Raw genomic sequence first — 23217 nt, forward strand, 5'->3', positions numbered from 1 at the left:
AGGGCTGGGCAATATGGACAAAATCAAATTTCATGACACTTTTGACCGAATACCCTGATATCATAATGTGACAATATAATAGGGATGACTATTGATGCTTTCATCAGATATTTACATGCAAGAGATTTTTACATGCAAGAGTGATTAGTAGGGATATTATGAGAACTGATACACCGGTAACAAGTCGATTCCAATAGTCAAAAAATACGACGGTACCCGTTTTTCGATGGCACCACAGGTACCTTATGTATTTATTTAGAATTAAAGTTTATTTAGCTTTAGCCTTCAGCCTTCAATATATTCTTCCAGAACTGATGGGGGCAGTAAACATACTATTTACATTTGTTCAAGTGTGCGCCAAAGAAGAGACACACACATGAAAGATGGAGCAGCAGCTCTGCCATGGCTTGTCCAGAAAAATGCAGCAAAAGTCATGCGTGGAAGGATTTCACATTCGAGGCCAATGTTCAGGGGATAATAATAAATTAGCAAAATGTCTCTGCTGGACACTGCAATTGAAATTCTGTGCAAGATATCCTCAAGATATACCCAAGTATCATGAATAATATCATACATTTCGATTCCCATTCCTATCCCAAAAGTTATTGACCACTTCAGTGAACATAGATAATAGCCCCCAGATACACACGTTGGTAAAACCCAAAGAAAAGAGCCAACATGAACAGTGTTTGTCAAACAGTCTGCCTCCAAGATTGCCATTAAACACAGGCTAAACACTGAGGGACAAATTGAACAACCTTTTTTTTTCTTAAGCTGAAAACACTGCAGCACAGCACACTCCGGTAGCTCATCGGATAAGAGTGCATACCATGTGTTAAGGGTGAGTCCTGATCACAGCATCCTAGGTTCAAATTCGCCCTTAGGCCCTTTGTTGCATGTCATCCCCTCTCTCTCCCCTGCCTTTCCCGTCTCTCTCTACTGTGATTGTCAAATAAAGCAGAAATGCCACAAAAAAAAAATCTATAAAAAATTTTAAGAATTAAAAAAAAAGCTCACAGTGAACCATTGTGGAGGACTTTCTCAGGATATATGTGGCTTTCAGAAAGCCAAATTTACAGTTGAGAGATGTACCTTTTTCACATTAAAATAAACAAACAGGATATTTCTGGTCCCGCTCACACCTCGTGGTAAAACTTACAATTCATGGCCTTCGTCTTGTCTTCCTTCCAAGTCTGCCTCAACTAGTTTTTTTTTTTTTTTCTTGAAGTAAAGCATTCGCCAATACCACTATCTAACTTTATAGGTTGTATCAGAATGGAACATGACTGAAAATAAACCTTCCAGTTAACAGGTAACCAGCTAACAAACTGAGACCTATAAGTATTTATTTAAGAAGCTGTAATACTTTAAGGCTTTCCATTTACTGTTTCAGACTTGTCAGGCACCCGCTGATACCATTTCTCCATAAACCATGCTCACACAAAGGAAGCTAGTCCTGCACTCAAACATTCTTGAAACAATTTAGTGAAAAAATAGGGCCTCATCTTCCTACCACCACACCCCTGCTAGCTCCAACTCCCTCCTTCTCATTCCATTTCTCCCTATTTCAACACCCTTTCCCTCTCTCTCTCTCTCTCTGCATGCAGCTGAGAAAATAGCCCCGCTGTCTTTAGATCAGCCTCAACTACGGGCTCCAGGTCAACTTCCATGGTTTCCTGACACCGTACACCATCAACAGCCAAATGGAGGGAGAGGATAGACAGGCAGAAAGGGGGGAATAGTGAAAGAAATGAGAAAAAGAGGGAGCAAAAGCCATTTTTTAAAAAGCCATACGAGACACAGTGAGAGCAAGAGAGAGGGGATGGAGATAGAACAAAAGAGAAAATATCCAAAGATCTCCAAGATCCGGGCTAGCAACATCTGGTTTGAGATTCAAGAAAAAGAAGTTGATTACATGACTTTTTCCCTAAAAACACAGAGGGGGGATTGTTGGGAGAACTGCTGCTGCAGCACTTTGGACTGGCTACAGTCCAAGGTCTGTCCATCCCGAGAGGATTTCCTCATGAGGAAATAAATGAAAGATGTCAGTCAAACAAGACTTGAAACTCACTGAAACTTCTCTCCACATTAAAACATTAACACCTTGTACATTTTAATACAATATAATACAAATAACAATTACATAACTATAGCTTAAGGATTTTTAAACATTTTGGAAGTTGATGAAACTTAGAAACCTTCCAATAAAAACCATACACAAACAACCTAAAAATACCTTTTTAGGGCGAATTGAGATTCACCCAAGGCACACAATCTATTTGATGAATTAGAATTTCATGCTTTCTCAAAATCTGTTCTGAGAAGAAATATGCAAATATCAGGCAACTATCTTTTGCCAAACTTTTGTTTATTTTTTTTTCCTTCAGCTAAATGCTGAGTTTACATTCGGCCACCTGTAAATACGTTTCATGACCCTAGGGTACAAAACCAGATGTCTGTCGGTGTGAAAATAAGACAGGTTTTTCTTCTTCAAAGCCTGACTTTTAGGATATACAAGCATATTATCCGACAGTGCTGAATGACAGGTATGTGCACCACATCCCTAGTGGAGAATGTGCGCCCTGCATCCTAACAGTCTTGAAAGACTTGTTTTTCACTTGTTCTGCTGGGAAATTAAACTCTGAGACACCTCAATTTCGTGTAAGGCGGGCACACCGGTAAAGCACGCGCACAATGTACCAGGGCTTAGTCCCGATAGCAGCGACCGGGGTTCGAATCTGACCTCAAGTCCTTTGCTGCACGTCATTCCCTCTCTATCTCTACTGTGTCAAATAAAGCAGAAATTCCAAAAAAAAAAAATCTTTAAAAAAAAAAAATAAATCGTGTAAGGCATTAACCTGCACAACATTCCAGCAATAGTACATCAATTTCAGCAGATTACATCCTCTATAAAAATTGAAAAATTACAATAGGCTATACATATTTCAAGAGTACATGTTCAACATACAATGAATCCAAGTAGAGGCATGCACTGCACAGGCAATCATCTACTTTTTTTTTTTTTTTTTTTAAATTGTGCTTCTACATATCTTTTTCACATTACAAGCACTTCTGCACCATGCAAAAATTACAACCACAAAAGCCAGAATTTGTGGAGGAAGAAAAAATTCTCTAAATTTTTCATGGCAGACCACTTAAATGTCTTCTTGAACATCAGAAAAGAGAAAGCAAGGGAGAGAGACAGCAACAGAAATGACTACAAAAAAGGTTGCCATAGCCTTATATTGCTGCTAATAGTAGCTGTTGCCCAAGTACCCAGTCAAATGGAGATAAATCAGCAGCCAGAAATATATGACCCATACACTTCACAAACCAGGATCTAGGCCAGCATAATTAGAGAGAAGTAGGTAGCTTGTCTTGATCAAAATTAGAGCAGAATCCACAATGAGCTCCACTTCTGAGTTTGCTTCAGCTTTATTAATGTACTCATTTCATTCAAGTTAGACAACTACTAGCTGTTTTGAATATCTTATCATTTGTTACATTTGGTTCATTTTTAAATCTACTTGCCCTCACTTGAAAATGATAACACCATAAAACATGTTGACCTAAGCAAACCACAAGAGATTTTATCTCTGTGGGTCTATCTATTCAGAGCCTTCCATAAGCTCATTCTTTACAGTGTGCGGCTCAATATCTGAATCTAAGGAATGTGCATTGATAACACTTGCTGTCCTGTCACTGCTTTTCAAAGCACATAAAAAACATATATGCTACATAGTTGAGTATACACTGATAAGCCTTCTAGACTACAACGTGAATTTTACCAGAAAGGAAAAGGGGCATATTGTTTATTTTTCAGCTGGGTTCTGCTTTTGCTTTCAAACAGATCCACGGTAAAAACCACAGCAGTGAGTTATACAACCAAACTACTATTAGGAGGCTAATAAAATGCATACATCATAATGCATGCTCATAATCATGGTAACAATATTACTGAAATACTTTCTAAATGCCTGTGCACGCAAGAGATACAAACCTAAACAACAAATGTGGAAGACATGAATTTAATGCATGGAAAACCCTGTCTCTGTTAAATAAAGGAGAAAGAAGAGACTATCCTTCTTTTCTTCCCCTCCCTTCTGCCCTGTTGACCACATTCCTATCCTCCAGGGATGGGTGGTTATGTAACCATCTGGCTGTATACAGAGTGAGAGGAAAAAAAGAGAGATTCAAAGAGGAAAAATAGGTAGAGCATGGGTGGGCGTATTCTCTCCAAAATCAACACCTTATTTTCTTGTACGAATGTACCACACCTGAATCTGTCTATCTTCGTTTCAGCTCACACAGACGTCACTGGCCAAACACTCATGCCAAAACAAATGCCTCCAAAGCCACACAGCACTCCCTCTGCCTCCTGACACTGTTGTGGTTGGCATTTTAAGTTGGGAAGGGCTGTCTAATAATACCTTCAAGATGACAGCAAAGACGAGACACTCCTTTACAGCAGAGCATGTTGGGGCTTGAAAAAAAAAACCACATTTCCGTTATATAATATAATACAAACGACTCTTCATGTTTGGCTCAACAACAACTGCATGCAAGGCAATGGCTCTTAAACAAGTTGGTTGCAGTATTGTTAGCTTTAGACAGTAAAGTAAATCACCCATATATCAGTCTGCAGCCACAAAGCTAGTTATATATCAACCAGCGTTATAAAAATAACTAAAATGTGAAATTGTAATTACACTGGATAGCCAACGACACCCAACGTTGCCATAGTTTTCACACACACAAGAAAGGTAAAGTCATCAACAATGCCCGCTAAAGTTAGCCAGAGGAAGCTAACGAGCTAGCCTAGCATGCTAACAAAGCTCAGTGGCGTCAGTTGTCCTTGTTTTCTCCAGTCGGTGACAGAGCTCATTCCGGTTTTATTTCTACACTCCCAGGTCTACTTACACGACAGTTCTCGAAATCATCCACGACACCATGATTTCCTTCAGTGCAGTGTGAGGGTTAGCGGCAGAGGTAAGGGAGAGGCCCCAGGTGCTGAGGAGACACGGCGGCCGAGCGGTTAACGGCTAGCCGCACCGCTGCTGCAAACTTCAGACAAAACTTCGGCCAACGTCTTCTGGACGAGCTAGCTACTCCGCTGACGTCCAGCTAACGAACATGCCCGAAAAACGTCCGCTTTCACAGTCCTGTCTGTGCTGCCATGGGCGAAGAATGCATCTATCCAGCTTGTTTTTTGCTGTTTTTCATCAGTCCTTTATCTCCTCCGGGTCTCTTATCTTCCCTCTCCTCTCTCCTCTGCTCAGTTCCTGGCAGCCGAACGGTGCTTCGACAGCCAGTGACGTCAGTAGGAAGGAACGACTTCTCCAGGGCCTGCTATTGGCTACTTTGGTCTGTTTACACAAAAAACGAATTTTCATTGGCTAGCACGGCAGACCCATGTGATTTTTACGTTTGACAGCGATTTCAACTGCAGCGATTTCGATTCTGATTGGTCTATTTTCGATTCGTGGCGACTTTTAACCAATCAGTGAGCGGGATGGTGAGGGGATTTTGTGGCTTTTCCCAGCGTGGTTGTTGCAGGGAAGCACAGCAGGGTAAAACCCTCACTGGTCTCTAAAAAAAAACACACAGGCCACTCAAATCGTCTGGTGGGAAAGAGCTATTTGAAGAGCACACGTAAACAGAGATTCTCTCTTGTTGCTACGCAAACTACACTTCCTTGTAAATAAATTTCATTGTGCAATGGTTTCAAGCCTCGGAGAAAAGACAGCTGTATAGTACCACACATATATCAAAGTGCAGACCAGTGGGGGCTGTCCACATTAAAGATGAGCAACAATAAACTTGCTTGAAGGAGGCGCTGAAAGCTGTTTTAGTGTGCACAGTCCAAAGAAACTCTCAGTTGTAAATCAGAGAATCAATCATGAACCTTTCCAAAATCCCGAAAACTGGTTGATGTCACTTGGAGTTCTACACAGGAAACATAATATTAAAATAATCCCGTGATTCATTTTTGGTTCCCTAGCTGGAGTTTATGTTTAATTACAGGGGAACAGTGCTGAATTTTGCAAGTTATAAAAGATATTGAGACCAAAGTTACAATTTTACAATATTATTGTACTTTCAATTGCAGAAATTGAGCTAAAGCAATTGTGAAATACTATGATATAAATAAGTCCTTTGCTAGCTGCTAAATCAAGCTTTCAAACTGCTTTGCTTTGTTCTTTGCACTCCACCCTGCCACACTGCTTATAATTATAATGAATGAGGAATATCCACATACTCTGTTTTTTTTGTTGTTTTGTTTTGTTTTTTGCGCTTGTCATAAACTGCTGGATAAGATGACCAACATGATGCCTGAAATGCAAATGTTATACAGAGTGTCTTTGTTCTTGCTCGTTACATAAACCGCACCAGTCCTGAAGTTGTAATCATATTCATCGCAATTTTCCATACAATGCACTTGGCAGATACAAACCCCATCTGTGAGCTTCAGCATGTGTTTGAGGGTGCACATGCATGTGTGTGTGTAGATAGACATACATGTGAGCACAAATGCATACGTGTGTGTGTATGCAGCCCTGAGTGTATGATTGTGGCTTTGTATATTTGCAAATATACATGTGTTTGTTGTATGTGTATGTATGCATTCATGTGTGTGGTCTGTGTGTATGTGTTTTGTGTGTGTGTGTGTGTGTGTGTGTGTGTGTGGGTGTGGGTGTGTGTGGGTGGGTGGGTGGATGGGTGTGCAAGAGTGTGCGCGTATGGCTGAGGTCCATAGCTACTTGATATTCATGAAGGTGGCTGCTGCAGTGTGCAGCAGTGTGAGGGAGATTCCCAGTAGAGCCTCTCTGGTCACACAGCCTGTTTGAGACGCCATCAGAGGATCACAGCTGAACACAAAACACATCCACACCAAACAATCATCTGCTACACTGAAAACATATTACCCTATCCTTTACAGCTAACTGCCACACCAGCCAAGAAAGCAGCACATGGAATATCAATCCTGTACCAATATCAGTGTCTGCTGATGAATATCATGGTGCGTTGTCTGTTCAGTTTGTGCAGGTCAGTTCAGCAAAATATGTCTTCATGCGATCCAAAAGAGGACTCAATCATGAAGTTAGATAAATAGCCCAACATGCCACTAAAGACACAGCTGGACACATGTGCTGCCCATGATTTGTCTCAGTACGTGCTTTAACAGTCTCAGGACGCACTCACATTAGGCCCAGTTGTTCCGTACCGTTCTGAAGCACAAAGGCCCACATTACCCCAACCCCAACCGTGCTGAAGCAGGGTTGCGTCTGGTACGTACATCATCACGTTAAAATACGACACACGCATGTCTCAACGTCATCATAAATCGACTTCTGTTTTTACGTGGTTGCAGCAGCACAATGGACAACAACACAGACAACATGGTTGATTATTGATTACGCAACAATCGCATAAAACGATTTTTGCGTAGGCAGGAGGAAATGCGGGAGGGACGGTCGCATGATTTACGTCATATCCACGTTTGTGCGCTGCGTGTGTTACCGTGCATGTGCTCGTGCATGAACGCCTGTACCATACTGAAGCACACCTCCTCCAACCGTGCCAGAGCGGAGGAAGTATACTGTGCTGAAGTACAGAACGGAGCGCTCACACTAGTCAAATAATCTGGATTTTGGGGTCAAACGTGCTTGGGCACGTTACAAATGGGCTAATGTGAGTGGGCCCTCAGAAGGAATGCTACTTAACTTTCAGAACAGCTAATTAACCACAACTTGCATAGTATTATTTCCATTTGTAAGAGTATAGACTAAATACAACTTAAAGGGGGTAGTTCGCCCATTTTGAAAAATGTGGTAATATTTCACTGTCCCCTTAGTCATTATGTTGTGGTGCTGTCTTCCTCTCATTGTTACTGAGTGCTGGATACTGGCTGGATGTTCCAAATGCTAACTGTTAGCCTCCTGCCGTTGAGGTGGACTTCCCCCCAGCTAACATTCTGAAAAATAACAGCCTCACTCAAATCGTTAAATCATTAAAACCAAGTTTGCGTTTGATGATGTGGAGCACAATATTTACAGCCCAAAATGACATAAAACATTGGCCATTACAAAAAAAAAAACAAAAAAACAAAAACAAAAAAAAAACCATTAGTGTTACAACTATTTTCTTGTTGAGAGGAATGAGAGGAAGAGAGCACCACTACTGTCCTACAGAACAGCTGGGGGGAAATGAAATTAGAGCCGATTTTTTAAAATGGGTGAACTATGCCCTCAAGAAAACAAACAAGTAAATTTGCAATGTATCCAGTTGTCCTCAGATGTCCTCTACTGTTTCTGTTCTCCTCAGCAGAATAACAAGTTGTTTGTCCTTCACATGTTGAAAGCACTGATATTTGTGGATATGCAGGACCTCACACGCTACAAGGAAAACAACAACATGACTTAGTGGACAGTGGACAGATGGACAGTGTTTATTTTTCTCACTATTCTTATGTAGTCATATTTTATATCTCCTGTTTCCTTCTTCTCCTTTCCTCCTCCTCTCTTTTTCCCTCCGCTCTTACAGAGTGGAAAGTTCATCTCATGGCACTGAGTGTGTCTGAGTCTTCTGCTGCTCTCAGGAGGCATTCTTATATCCCTCTTTCCTCTCATGCTCTCTCCTTTGTCTGTTCACCTCCCTTTTTCTCTTGGTTTCTCTGCTCTCCATCTCTGTCTCCGAAGAGGCTTGTCTTTACAGCCATACCATCTATCTATCTATCTATCTATCTATCTATCTATCTATCCGCATCTTTTGTCCTTTTTCTTTTTACATTTGCTTTTTTCAATTCTCTCTCTCTCTCTCTCTCTCTCTCTCTCTCTCTCTCTCCCCTCTGTACCCTGACCTGAAGGTCGCTGCAAGCTGATTGCCTTCTACATGCTTCACACACACTTCACACACACACACACACACACACACACACACACACCACACACACATACACACACACACACACACACACACACACACCACACACCTACTGTCCTTTAGATCCCTTCTATTCCACACACACACACACACACACACACACACACACACACACACACACACACACACACATACCCTCTCTTGTTCTCCTTCAGTTCCTCCACCTCATTCTCTCCTTCACTGATTCTCTCTCTCTCTCTCTCTCTCTCTCTCTCTCTCTCTCTTTACCCTCTTGTAGCCCATGAGGCCCCAGTGGAAAACAGTGGAAACCAGTAAATCCAGGCCTGAAAGAAAGAGACCATGTCATGTGGAATATAAAAAATATAAAAAGTAAATTGTTCTTTTGAGAGAGTAAACCCAGTGGCTGTGCCATTGTTTCCTTGTTTGAGATCAAAAGCTGATTGTGTGATTGCTTATTGCTCCAAATGTATCATGCCATCATTTCCCATTATGTGTTTCTCAATTTAGGCTGTTGTAGCAGCAAAATAATAATAGGATACAGCAGGAATACCTGTATGAATTAAAGTATGAAAAAATATTAGGTTACATCATAAGAGTGGGTGAAAGAAAAGCAGTCAAGGACGCTGTAATATAAATGTATCGTTGCCCTATAGTTTAATGCAGTTTTATAAGGTATGATCTAACCAAAATGTATGAAATAAGCTAAGAATACACTACATCTATAAAACATGAATAGACTATGGTCAATATTGTTAAACTGACGTGACAGATAAAGCCACAATTATTACAGTGGTATGGTATGGTTATTACAGTGGTCAGTATGATTAATATGGATTCCTCTTCTTCTTTTTCGTGGTTGCCTTGTTCTTCTTCTCAGTAGCAGTGGAATTTGTATCAGCGGTATTAGCAGTTATCACCATAGCAGTAGCAATAATAGTGGTAATACTGGAAGGACAATAGTAGTAGTAGCAGCTCCAAATGTACCAGCGGCAGTTATCATTGTAGCAGTAGCAGTGGTCGTTGTGGTAGTAGCATTAGTAGGAACAGCAGAAGTATTAGCAGTAATAATGGTAATAGCAGTGGTAATAGTAGCATTAGTAGCAATAGTAGCAACGGCAGCTGTCACATTCGTTGTATTTGCAGTGATAAATGTAGCCGTAATAATGTCCACAAAAATAGTGCTAGGTGACTTCTGATGTGCGGAGGGAGACAGGCGCTCCACAGTCTGTGCATGCCTGTGGAGTCAGCGGAGGAACACCAGTGTGGATGGCGGCTGTGCTGCGGCCCAGTGTTCCAGCGTTTTTTCCAGCGGAGAGAAAAGAGACTGACGATTGAGCGGGTGGAGACTGCTACACATTTAAATCCCCCGGGTCGTTTTTTTCCAGGTTTAAGAAACAAATAACTTGTCCTTTTTATTTTCTTTCTACCGTAGGATTGTTTTAGAGCTGGTTTAATGTAGTAAATGACAGGTCTGTAAGGGCGTCGTTGTCGGGAAGTTTTTTCGAGGGGGGTGTTTTTGACCAGCTAAGGGCCATGGCAGTCGAGGCTCGGCCGGAGCTGGTCGGGAAGCGGTTCCTCTGTGTCAGCGGGGACGAGCCGCCTGAAATCGGCGACATCGGTCGGTGGCCGTGGAGGTCCGGGGTCATACGCGCCGTCAGCCATCGTGACACCGACAATCCTGACCTGACGGTAAGGAAAACACTTAGTTTGCCTTCCTCTTTGGTCTGTTACATGCAAAGTATATGGGAAAATCTCTGTGGTTGGTGGCTAGCCAGCGAGGCAATGTTGTAGGTTTTCCAGGCGGAAATTATTTAGTGGTTTTCACTTGGTTATTACGACTCTTTGGATCACCGAATATGCGCTTGTGTTTATCATTCCTTCACGGTAAATTTATCAGCGATAAGGGTGTAATTTTGACTAGTTACTTGACTATAAGCAAGCTAACGAGAGGCAGACAACCAGTAGGGGGTTGTGTAAAGCTAAACAGCTAACGTTAGTCCGGCCAACATACCGCCGATTTACGTCAAAATCTTCCAGCTTTTCTCTAGGAAAACTATCTTGCTTTGATTAAGGAAAATCGCCTGGTTCCCAGGTCGATCACCAGTATTTGATGAGCTCTATACGGGGTTCAGTGTATGCTTTCTGTGTCATAGAGGTATCACGTGAAGTGTAATTTCAAAATACTCTAAATAGAGAAACCCCCTAGATTGGGGATTATATTGTGTTTTCATCAGAGAGTAGCTGCATTTGTGATGCATGTGTAGGAATTTGAATTCCCAGAAGCTAAATTCTATAATCTGCCTTGTGCTGCAAATCAGCTGACGAAGGTTACGTTAGCTTTCTAGATTTACCCCTTTACAGCCTTTGCGTTGAACTAATCCCTATTAGCTTGTGGTCAGTAACCACAATCCACCTTATTTGAGCATTGTGATCGACCAAAAAAGGCCCTGTGTCTGTGTGTGTCTCTGGCGGACAACCTCTCCGACTTGGACGGGGACGCAGGAATGCCATGACTTGTAAAAACATAAAACTGGCTTGCTGCAGGCTGAACAATGGGCAGTCTGTCTGCATGTAAAATACTGTCTGCAATTCAAAGACAACTTCTGCCTGTCACTTTGGAATGATTTGTCGAAGATTCTGAATCGATAAGGCGTTTTTGTGCATTCTTAGTGCAGACAGACGTGGCAAAATGCAAGTCACTTTGAACCCCCCACCCCCCCAACTGAAGACATTTTCACGTTTTGTCAACACGCCAAAACGAGCAAACAATGAAATATTTGCCCTGACAAGCCTTTGACTGACTAGCACACAGGGCTGACTTACTGTACAGAGTGTGCCTGTATTACCTGCTTTCTTTTGTTTCAAGGATCTATCTGGCAACCCATGCAGATACACAGGGCAAAAATACCAACCCAGCTCGCAATTTTGGTTGTTGTGCAGTTTGTGTTTTTGGCGTGTCTTTTGTGCATGTGTGTGAAATTGCACAAGGAATAAATGTATGCAAGTTATTAAATCCTACAACAGCTGGTCTTATCTACTAGGATTTGGTCTTTGTATGTAATGTGATTTGGCAGTCACTGGTGTACTGTAGGGGTTTACTCTAGTATAGAGCATTTTAGAGTGGTCCTGTTTGCATTCTCTGCCTATGTGGTGTAATTTGCATCTTACAGCTCTTTTTCACTTGCATTCTCTGCATAGAATCGGTCCTTTCATTGTTATTTGATATATGCAATACATATCTACATATCACATAATTTTCTATGCTTCTTATATCTTGATGGTTTTGACAGCAACTAGTATACTGGCTTAAATCCATGAAACAGCACACAGTGTCATAATGAAATAGCGTACTGCCTCACATGTGTTAATTGCATGTTCACTCCTCTCCACTATATATTGCATGTATTTGTATCACATAACAAGCACTTCTCCCAGCTTCCTAATTCCCTTGTAGAATTGGTTCTTTCTATGTGATGTGATTTAGGCAGTGAGTAGTGTTCTGGTTTAATTCCATACAATGGGGCACAGTCTCATTAGCAAGGGGCTTAACTAGCTGAGTGAATACAGTGGAGGAGGATTGGAGATTAGATTAGAAGAAGTGTGTCAAGCCAAGCTGTCAGGCCTTTGTCAAGTGTCTGTGGTCAGGGTAGCCCCAGTAGTGCAGACTAATACTGGGATAGTAACAGCTCACCTCATAATATAATACAATATAATATTACACTAGAGAATTAGTACAATCACTAGTGCGTATAAATAGCAGACTCTGAAATTACCACACATCAAGTGCCAAGCATTGGTAAAATGAGTCTTTTAAGTCATTTGCCTTTTTGTCAAATGGTTAGAGGCCTGAAGTTACTTGATAAATGTAAAATTCTGAAACATTGTAATTTAAAGTGACTGTGTGTGCATTTGGATTTTGCCTGAAAAATCCTCTCTTGCAATTTGACTCTTTTGTGTTTCTTGATGAATTCCAAACCTGCATACGTGAGCAAGTGAGTTCTAAATTAACACACCAGACTTGTTTCTATGCATAAACTAGCACTGGAAACAGGCAGGGTGACATCTTCCTGTGGGAAAAAAAGATGATTAATATCCAATTATTCTCAAAATGTTTACCAGCTCTTTGCACCTGAGCCAAAAAGTTATTTTGAGACACTGAAATTGTTAAGCAGTTGTTGTGTGAATATCCCAGTAATGTAGGAATTTTTTTTTTTTTTTATCTTGCTCTGTAGATGCAAGCATTTAAGATCTAATATGGTGTTGATGTGGTTAGGCTTGCCCAGTAATCGACAGCTGGAGTAGCAGTAGATCAGCACAGTTTGCTTCGCTCACAGCCAGCTAGATTTGGGCTAAATAGTAATGATAATAATAATGATAATAATAATAATGATGATAACAATGATGATGATGATAATAATAATAATAATAATGATAATAATGATACTGGTAGAATTATTGATGTATACTGTTGTTTTGCACCAGTCAGAAAAATAGGCAGTCTATATGTATGATGTAAAAGGATAATATTATAGTAGTAATAAAAGTAATAGTAGGTTGTGAGCTAATTGTTTGGGTACATAGTTTGTTGTGTACTCTATTGCATGTGCCTCCTTCCTAATTACAGGGCATTTATACAGATAATTGTAGTCTAGAAAGACAGATAAGTGAACCAAGAGTAGGGCAACATCACTTCGTTGGCTCACAAGTCTAAATTCTAACAATCATAATAGCAAATGTGATATAATGTAATAGTAGTACAAGATATGGCCTTATTGTGTAGTTTGTATTCATCTGTCTACTTAATGGAGTCATTTGGATTAGCAGTGTGTGTACAGGTTTGATTGAGTTCAAGCCAGTCTGTATCTGGGGTAAATATAAGAGTAATATTTATAATAGTCATCCTATTCTTAGACAATGAGGCCCCAAATGGGTTGTGAGCAGAGTGCCCCCCACTTGATAAGCTGGGCAATATGTTTTAATGAGGCCAGCTCTCAGGGCAAGAGAATACATTTCTCATTTGGGTCTTGGGATGAAAAAAGTTCAAGAACTCCCCTGTATTAAAATACAGCGCTCCATTAATGGCATTGTAAATTCCTTTCCAGTGAGCCAGTATTGGGGCTGCAGGGACCAAGCCGCAGTCTGAAACAGAAAAGGGTAAAAACATGAAAGAGGAGCAGAAATGCCGACAAGAGAGATAGATAGAAATAAACATCAAAGAGGAGAGTCTTTCACTTTGGAGCTGAGAATCGGAGCAGCAGTGGCATTGTGAAATACAGTGCTCCATTAACGGCATTGTAATTCCCTCCCAGCTACCTAGTTATTAGTGGGATTTTAGGGACACAGACAGAGGTTGAAAGAGAAGAAAAAACCCTCAGCAGCAGAAACCCACGTTGGCACATTTGTCACAAAACTGCCACACTCATCTGGATTCACAATGAATGGGGAGCAGGGCAGCCAGGTCACTGCCTATAGGAGCCATTGTTTTCCATTGCAGTCCACTGTGTGTGTGCGCGCGCGTGTGTGTGTGTGTATACAGTATCAGGCTATGCTGCTAGTTTGTTTGCAGGGCCATGGCCTGAGGTTCATTCTCTGTATTGCTAATCAGCAGAAAATGACAGCCATTGACTAGGGAAGAACCTTCCACATACAGAATACATGCTTGGTTGTCGCAGTGCTGCAATTAAGCTTGGAAACATGGATTGTAATGTGTGTGTGTGTTGGTTAGAGAATAGCAGTGTGGTTCAGAGTACAAATGCAGACTGGAGAGAGACAGTGGAGCGTAAACATGGCAGAAGAGAAGCCCTCTCCCTCTAATTTAGACCCAACACTGTGGTATGGTGCATTCAGATAATGTTATACTAGTTTCTACGGTTAATAATTCTGGAGTATTAGCACATCAGCCACTAAAATGGCCAGGGACAATTGTCAAGATGTTGATGTAAGATGGCAAAAATGCACTTTCTGCCTCTCATGATTGAGATTAGTATTTGATTAATAGTGGCAATCACAACATGTAGAAGACTAACCACGATTATCGTTTTAGTGGTAATCGTGCCGTCCTACAGAGCAGCGGTGTAGGTGTTGGAGGCTTTATTTCTAATAAATGTCATGAAAGTACATTTCACAAGAAGCATGAACATGTGGTCTACATTGAGGTAGTCAGAGGAGCGATACAAAATTTTGTTGTTCCTTAGTACCATAGATTTGATTGTGCTGGACAAAAATAACACAGTTAAGATTTTCTTTCATGAGTTGTCTGAATTGCTGAGCTCCTGCCTCAGCCGTGTCAAAGCAAATGTGAGCTGTAATGCTCTCATTTTTATCAAAGTGCACACAGTACATCTTTTCTTATCATTGTGTATACTTGAGATATCAAGGTTACCGTGTCCATTTTAGGTATTCTTTGTTATATTCCACAGCTACAGGCCTTCTTTGATAGAATTAACATTCATATCTACAGTACCTATTGCTGGACACAAGTTTTTGGTTAATTAATTATATAGTAATAATTTGCTTAGGGATTTGAATCTTTGGCTTAGCAGTGATTCAGTTCCATTTGTGAGTCACTGGTTGGCGATCCTATTGAAGAATCATTTAAAAAAGACATTCTTGGTTTTTGGAATGATTTACCTCAATTCAAATTCGAAAGCTGCAATTTGATTCAACTATTCACTCCAGTATATTTAGCTAAAACATTTCTTTCCAATGACAAGCATGTAGTTAGACTATCCCCTTTCTTCTAGAATGTGGGGGGAAAAGTCAGACAACAGAGTTACTTTAACATTATTTTTTCAATAGAAATAACTTTATCGACAAAAGGTTATAGTATTCTGTATGATCACCACAGTGGGTCATTTGTTTAGGAATTGTGAATGAAATGAATGAATGAAATGATTTCATATCAATTCAGGCCATAGTAACTTATTGTATTTATTTCTTTTGGCAGATAGATACAGTTGATTCGGTAGAATTTACTATCGATTTAGTGGTACACCCCTAAATATGCCGTATAGTCTTTGTGAAAAACACCTCTTACAGCTACAGCATTTCTATATTTGGCATTGATTTCATCTCTCTCTCTCTCTCTCTCTCTCTCTCTCTCTCTCTCTCTCTCTCTCTCTCTCTCTCTCTCTCTCTCTCTCTCTGTGTCCATCTCTCAGTTCATCTCTCAACCTTTGGGTCAGGGCAGATGGCCCCCCACCCAGAGCTGGGTTCTGCTCGAGATTTTTGACCCTGTTAAAAGGGTTTTTTCCTCACCATTGTCGCCCTGTGCTGGCTCTTGGGGGAGATTTTGGTCCATGGATTTGGCCAAGATCTGTTGGGTTTCTGTAAATCACCTTGAGATAGCTTCTGTTATGATTTGATACTGTACAAAAAAAAAACCCTGAATTGAATAATCAGCATCAGGGAGGGTTGCAACTTCTTTCCAGGTAGTTTATACTCATTGGAATGAACTCAGTATACCATGATCCATCTTTCCTCATTATTAGATCCTGTTTGTCCTCTGTTAGAGTGTGGTATTTGTGCTAAAAAGCTATTTGGTCTAGAAAAGCTGAACCCAATCGAGTCTTTTCACAGACATCCATGCAAGGCTTCTAAGTCAGCACTCTCCTCAGATTATGGCATAAGAGGAAGTTACATTAGACCATGCTATTGGTAATTGGATATGGATTGTATAAGAGGTCTGTCTCTACAGTCTTACTGTACTATAATACAAATTGTTTCACTTTGTGTTTTCTGTCATTACAACCTATTCAGCATAATACAATTTCATGTAATGCAGTAGGGCTGTGTTATTAACCATAGAACCATATTGGATAATAGGATTAGGGTTAACTGACTGTGAAGTAATTGTTTACTCAGTATGCTTTGACTTAGCTGGCCAATATCACAATGTATGTCTTGTAGACAGTTGTATTATTTGACACAAACGGTTATAATGTCTCCTGGATCCGAGAGATTGACCTTCATTCATGTTTAATTCACTTGTTCTTCATTGTTTAGACTGCAGTATTGCTTTGTGTTTTGGTATAACTCTTCAGGATGTTAGCCACTTGTTTTACTTTTAGCATGTAACAACAAAAGTAATAATCTATTTCAGGATAATGAGAGGGTTAAAAGTAGTTGTAATTTGCCTTTTTGTGTCAGGTTGATATCAGCAGTATCCACAGTGCAGTGTTGCTATGTGCCGTTCAGGGTTATGCAGCGTTCTGGCAGCACAGTAACTGGATACGGAGAGTGTTAGTGGTTTGTTTTCTGGTGCCTAAGGAAACAAAATGTAATCTGAGGCCAGGATGGGCCGGCTGGATTGCTGGCTGGCTGGCTAGCTTGAGCTACCCTTCCCCCATCTCTCCCGCTCTCCCTCTCTCCCTCTCTCTCTCTCTCTCACTCACACACTCTCACACACACTCTCTCTCTCACACACACACACACACAGTGCACTAAAACTCCACTACTGCACAGTGCGACATAAGGCAGCCATAAAGCCCAGTCCTCCTATAGGCTCGTACGCTTCCCAGATAACCCTGGGAATACATTAGGCTGTACTACTCACCAGCTGCTGTGGTCTGCTGTAGGAATGAGCTAGACCTGAGTGTTACACTGTGCTCCTGAGGGGGCCACAACACTGCTGCTATTCTTGTAGCATTATCCTCCCACTGAATGTTTATTCTCATCCTTGAAGCATATACTCACACTATGTAGAAAACTGGCACAAGAGCACCCGTGAAACTGAAATCACCACCCACCAAGCACCAAATGGCTGCAGAATTTATCACTCACCTTAAACCTGTGATCAGGATCAATTGTGAAGTAAAACACAGTGTCTGATTCTGTACATAACTCCATGTAGGGTGATGTATATCTATATACAAAATATATATTCATTATTTTTCCCAGTAAAAATGATTCTAGTTTGACAGCTTGTGGCAGGTAAACCACATTATTTTCACTGATTATATCTCTCAGTACCTTTACTGTCTTTTATTTGAAACCCATTCTCTTTGGAAATGATGTTAGTGACCTGATCACCGAGAAGAGTAATTATGTTGAACTGTATTTGGATCATCCCCAGCGATAAAACCGAAGCTTAGCAGTCGGACATATCAAAAGACAAAACCCAGACAGACGGGACTTTATTCTGAATGTGGAATGAGTACAAGCTGTGTTTCCCACAGACTGCTGTTATCTCCATCTCACCATCAGACGTGCTGTTTGCTCTCCATTGCATGAACCCCCTCTCCTACCCCCCACATTCACTGATTTCATTTAGAGGAAGTGATAAAGTATGATGATAGACAGCTGCAGTTTGAGAGTAGCTATTTATTTTGATAAGACTAGTGTCTGGTCCAATATAGATATATTTGGAATGAAGATGGCAATATTTAATGTCATTCTGTTTGACAATTTGTAATCCAAACTGGCACAAAAAGAGCTCGCTTTTCATTTAGTACTGTACTCTTGTGAGAGTGGAAAAGCCTCTGAAACAGTAGTTAGTGTATCATCTGATGCTTGAACTCATCAAGGATTGTGCAAGTAAAGGTATGCCGCAACAGTGTGCTACATTTTTACCACACTGCAGTTGATGACATTACAGCAGTTTTTCTTTTATAATCCTTAATATGCTTGCCATATGCAACAAAATGTTCATATATATGACACAGAACGAGAGAGAGATATGGAAAATGTCCGCTGCTAGGCTATCTTGTTTGAAAATGAAACCTTGTTTTGCAGATATAATGAAGCTATCCAGTATGTTTTGCTGTCAGGGAATGCTGGCTTGGCTCTAACCAGGCTGTTTTTCAAAGAATGTGAGAAAAGCTATTTTGGCATAGCCAGTAATGAGGAGGTTGAGTTTGTTAAGTTTGGAACGCCTCCCTATTGAATGGAGTAACTCAGCCTCACATCTGTGGATCTAGTTCTGGTGCTGTATCTGTGCTTTTGCTCAGAGGATGAGACGCTAACTGCTGCTGTTTGCAGGCTGGTCATTTACCAACTAATTCATCATGACACTGGAGCTTTGTGGGGAATAGGACTGGGTGATAAACTAGATTAAATCCTTCCTTGCCAGATCTTGTAAGTGAGGTCAAGCCTGCTGGACAAAGGCTGTAGCTCTATAGCATTTTCAGCCCTGGGATGAAGGTTTATTATATTGCTGTCCGCCCCCCTGATGTGAAACCACAACTGTTATTTTCTTCTGACATGCTGTTGGAGAAAGCCGGGCAGAGGGAATGCTGTCATACCTGTCTCTCTGACCTGTCTGCCTGTCCTCTGCTGTGACACCAGTTGACCCTGTAATGGAACTCAGTTTATCCCGTCGTCAACTAGCTCATTACATTAGCGTGGCTGTCTTGTGCCAGGGAGAGGCTGGATGGGGATGAATCACAATAGACCTGCTTACCATCCCCTGGTAGAATTTCAGCAAATTGCCTGCTGTCGTCTCTGCTGTCTACCTCCTCTTTTCTTAGTCAGATTTGGCTAAGTAAAAATGTTTGTACATAGTGTGTCCTCTCGTTGATCATCTGTCTTCTGCCACTGTAAAACTGAGAACAAAAAAAAAAACCTCTGAAATGGACAACAGCTTCAATTGTAAATTGATTGTGAGGCTCTTGATTGAATAGCCTAATTGATTATTGTGATGTGTGTCAGTATCCCCAGGGCTGCGGCTGGTGTTACTACTACCATGGACAGACGCTTTAATTAGACTCTAACTGGATTAGCCGGGTTACAACTACTGAACCCTTACAGCTCCTCTTGTGGATTATTCTGTGCTCCTCTTTCCTCTGCCCTGTCATCTCTTATTCTGTCCTGTCTGATCATGTCCTGTCCATTCCTGACCTGCCCTGCCCTGCCCTGCACTGGCCTGTTCTTATTCTGTGCTGTCCTGTTCTCTACTGTCCTGTTCTGTTGTTCTTTGTCCTCTTATGTCTCCATCTCTCTTGTCTGGTCCTGTCCTTTCCTTTCATCTCCTGTCTTGTTCTGTCCTATCCAGTCTGGTCCAGTTCTGGCCTGTTTTGCTCTGTCCCGTCTCGTTTGGTCATTTTGTACTGTGACCTGCCCTGTCCTATCACTTTCACTGATCACATTTTGGCTGATAGCTTAAAGTTTACATGAAATGGCCTCACATGACTTCTGCTTCCTGTAAAACAGAGTATTTTAAATTGAGACATCATCCTGCACTCATGGGTATAAATTAAAATTTATATATTATACATTTATACGTCCACCTATCCTTTCAAATAAAATTGTGTCTCTCCCAAACCGATATCCTGTTGGTTTAAACTTGTGGATGATCCTTCCCTGCACTATGTCCTGCCCAAACATTATGCTTCAACAAGAAATACATCAAATCAAGAAAGTAAGAGTCCATTTCATGAGATCGTTAACAGTAGTGGTTCTGCTTTATTTAAAAATTTTTGACGTCATTGGGTGGAAATGTTTTTGGTTTGGGGTTGGTTGTAGGCGAGGAATTAGACATGCTTTAAAGTGATGCTGGGAAGCTTTTCGTGTCATGCCTTGCTGAGTTAAGGCCACCTCAACCACTTCACAGCAAAACTGCAAACTTGGGCGATCTGGAAGGTTAGCCAAGGTTATCTGGAATCAGTAGTGCCTTTATTCTTCAGTTGGCCTACATTCCATGGTCAACTTGATCTTTTCACCTTTAACACACTTAACACATCACTCTAGATAACATCCACAGATGTACCTCAGTAACAATACAAAACACAGCATTACAAAACAGTATCGTATTGTATCGCAAGGTATGCCAGTATCATTAAAATTGATAATAGGAAGAATCCAGTCTTATTTTTTGGCAGTGTCTGTGTGCCCACTCTTAAGGTCTGGTCACATATGCATATTGTATCGCCGAAAGATTTTTGCATTTTCACTGCGAAACAGGGTATGATGCAGTCGATAAGAGGGCAGGCAGTGCCAAAAAGAGGCTTGTATTGCTTACGAAGTAGTAGCTATTAGCTGACATCAAGTGGACGGCGTAAATTTCCAGGTCAAATTCAACTTTGTTCAACTTTCTGTGCCGGGAAGCTGTGAAATCGCCTTGCAACTGGAAATGACATGTTTTTTCACCTTTTGCACAGATTTGAAGGGGAGTCAATGACACACACAATGAAATTTTGCCATTTCAAATGATAATGTGACTGAGGCCTTTAGTCTTAATCCAGACCAAGGGTAGTAGTACAATATGTGTCCTACCTGCTTACTAAATGTAACTGGACTTTGTGTCCCTTCATTTCCAAGCTTGCTTTTTCTTATTCTGCTCATTTGTAGTTTCATAACTTTAATTATCTTCATTCAGTCAGAAATAGTTTGGTTTTGAAATCTTTGTTCCTTTTTATTTGTGTTTTTACAATTGGTCTTCAGTACACTTCCAGGCTGCATTAAAAGGTCTTAAAATTGTCTCTCTGAAACCTCCAGCTACCCCGTTAGTATAAAATCCCTAATAGGTTTTCAGTGGAAAAGGAGGCTAGCAGGTACTGCGTTGCTGCTGTTATGTCCTTCCAAGCTTGCACATTATTATATTCAGCCTGGCCTTGTACTGCTGCTGGATGACTCACTGGCTAGCTCTCTGATATTACAGAAAGAGAGAGAGAGGGAGAGGGAGAGAGAACAAGTGAGATGGAGAGGGAAAATGAGGACGATGGCGAGAGAGAGAGAGAATCAGGGAGAGAGGCAGATGGAGAGAGGGAGTGAGGGATCTCAGAAAGAGAGATGAGGCGAAAGAGAGAGAGCGAGCGCTATTTGAAAAATGACGAGAGAGGTCGAGAGAGTGAATGCTCTGGACTCTCATTAGTAGAGAGAGAGAGACGGAGAGAGAGACAGAGAGTGAGAGAGAGGGAGAGAGGGAGAGGGGGAGAGACTGAGACTGAGAGAGAGACAGAGAGAGATCTTTCTCCTCTGTCTGGCCTCTCTCCCATAGCAACAGCGGCTTAGCCACGTGAACGCCAGTTCCTCTGAGTTCACCCACTGCACAGCGCTTAACTCCTTCACCACCGGATTACAGCACATTACAGTTGCTGATTCAAATGGAATACGTTCAAACCACACTACAGAATAGGAAAACCACTTCAGACTGCACATACAACACAATAGAATGCAATTAGAAAACATAATATAGGCCATCATCTCATGAAATAGTGATGAAATTGTGATTTAAATTGCAGTACAGTATACAAAACCTTATTTTTTTTCACTATTTTAGATTTTTAACCAAGCAAAAAGCATTTTTAATTTAAAATATTTGAAGGGCAGAAATTGGGCTCAGCGGTAGAATACCAATTTAACAAATTTGTTTTGATCACTCAAATGCAGCCTCATGCAGAGATCATGAAGCCATGAAGCAGTTATATTCCTTTTTTAATTAATTGTGCCACCTTAATATTGCAGTTGAATGTGGATGCTAGTTCCTCTGTGTTATGGGACCTCATATAATAGCAGCATATAACAGAAATGTATGAAATGAATAGCTTGTAATATATTTAATAACTGGTGTAAGTTGGAACCCACATATCGTCCTGCAACCTGCGTAAGAAACTGCATTAACAATACAACAGACATAGATCCTTAGGGTGTCTTTAAGATTGATTTTTGTCTCTGTTAGTGGATGTCTTCCTCACTATGATCCCAGATTGGAGGTCATAGTTGACCCATGCTTTTATTTGCAGCTATGTCAGTGCCGACATGTGAGTAAAAGGTCCATAGTCTGCTATTGATCTGAATTGGAGGCTCTCCATTTCACTGTAAAGTGGAGCAATCACGAAAGGCAAAACAACTGACTCTTTTCTTCCTCTTTTTTTTCTGTCTCTTTCTTTCTGTTCTGTTTGTACAACAGGACTCTAGCTAGCTAACTCTTTCCAGATGGCTGCAATGGAGTTGACTCAGTGTCCTCTCCTCTCCTCTCCTCTTCTCTCCTCTCCTTACTCTCTTTTTGCATCATACTTTTTTCTGTATACTTTAATAGTCAGTAAATGGTGACCTGAATGTCTCTTTAAAAACCTATTGGCATAAGAAAACCTTGCCTCCTCATCTTAAACTCTGTGTCAAAGTGTTTGACTTTCTCTTCAACTCTGTGTTGGTGTAGCTTAGACTTACACTGATAATTGAAGCTGTATATGTCTTTTTATGAATAATGATGATGATAATACTGTTACTACTACTACTACTACTGATGATGATGATGATAACAACAACAATAATAGTAATAATAATGGTAATAAAAGACAAACCTGATTTGTCAGTATCCACTTCTGGTATGATAGATATGATACAGTTTAATTACATATGGACTGGACTGTTTGC

General features: G+C 40.8%; 2 protein-coding genes across 4 annotated transcripts in view; one reads left to right on the forward strand and one right to left on the reverse strand.

The window, feature by feature from the left end:
• reep3b (receptor accessory protein 3b) overlaps window positions 1–5304 on the reverse strand; it is a 46749-nt gene extending 41445 nt beyond the window's left edge. The window contains exon 1 of the mRNA XM_030077090.1: window positions 4921–5304. Within this exon, the coding sequence (XP_029932950.1) occupies window positions 4921–4952 (32 nt within the window). The 5' untranslated portion in view covers window positions 4953–5304. The remainder of the gene's footprint in view (window positions 1–4920) is intronic.
• Window positions 5305–10181: 4877 nt separating this feature from the next.
• Window positions 10182–23217, forward strand: part of jmjd1cb (jumonji domain containing 1Cb) — a 155675-nt gene continuing 142639 nt past the window's right edge. For all 3 annotated transcript variants that reach the window (XM_030077080.1, XM_030077082.1, XM_030077083.1), the window contains exon 1: window positions 10182–10593. In XM_030077080.1, the coding sequence (XP_029932940.1) occupies window positions 10438–10593 (156 nt within the window). In that variant the 5' untranslated portion in view covers window positions 10182–10437. The remainder of the gene's footprint in view (window positions 10594–23217) is intronic.

Source organism: Myripristis murdjan, chromosome 19 (assembly GCF_902150065.1).
Source record: "Myripristis murdjan chromosome 19, fMyrMur1.1, whole genome shotgun sequence".
In the NCBI taxonomy this organism is placed as follows: domain Eukaryota; kingdom Metazoa; phylum Chordata; class Actinopteri; order Holocentriformes; family Holocentridae; genus Myripristis; species Myripristis murdjan.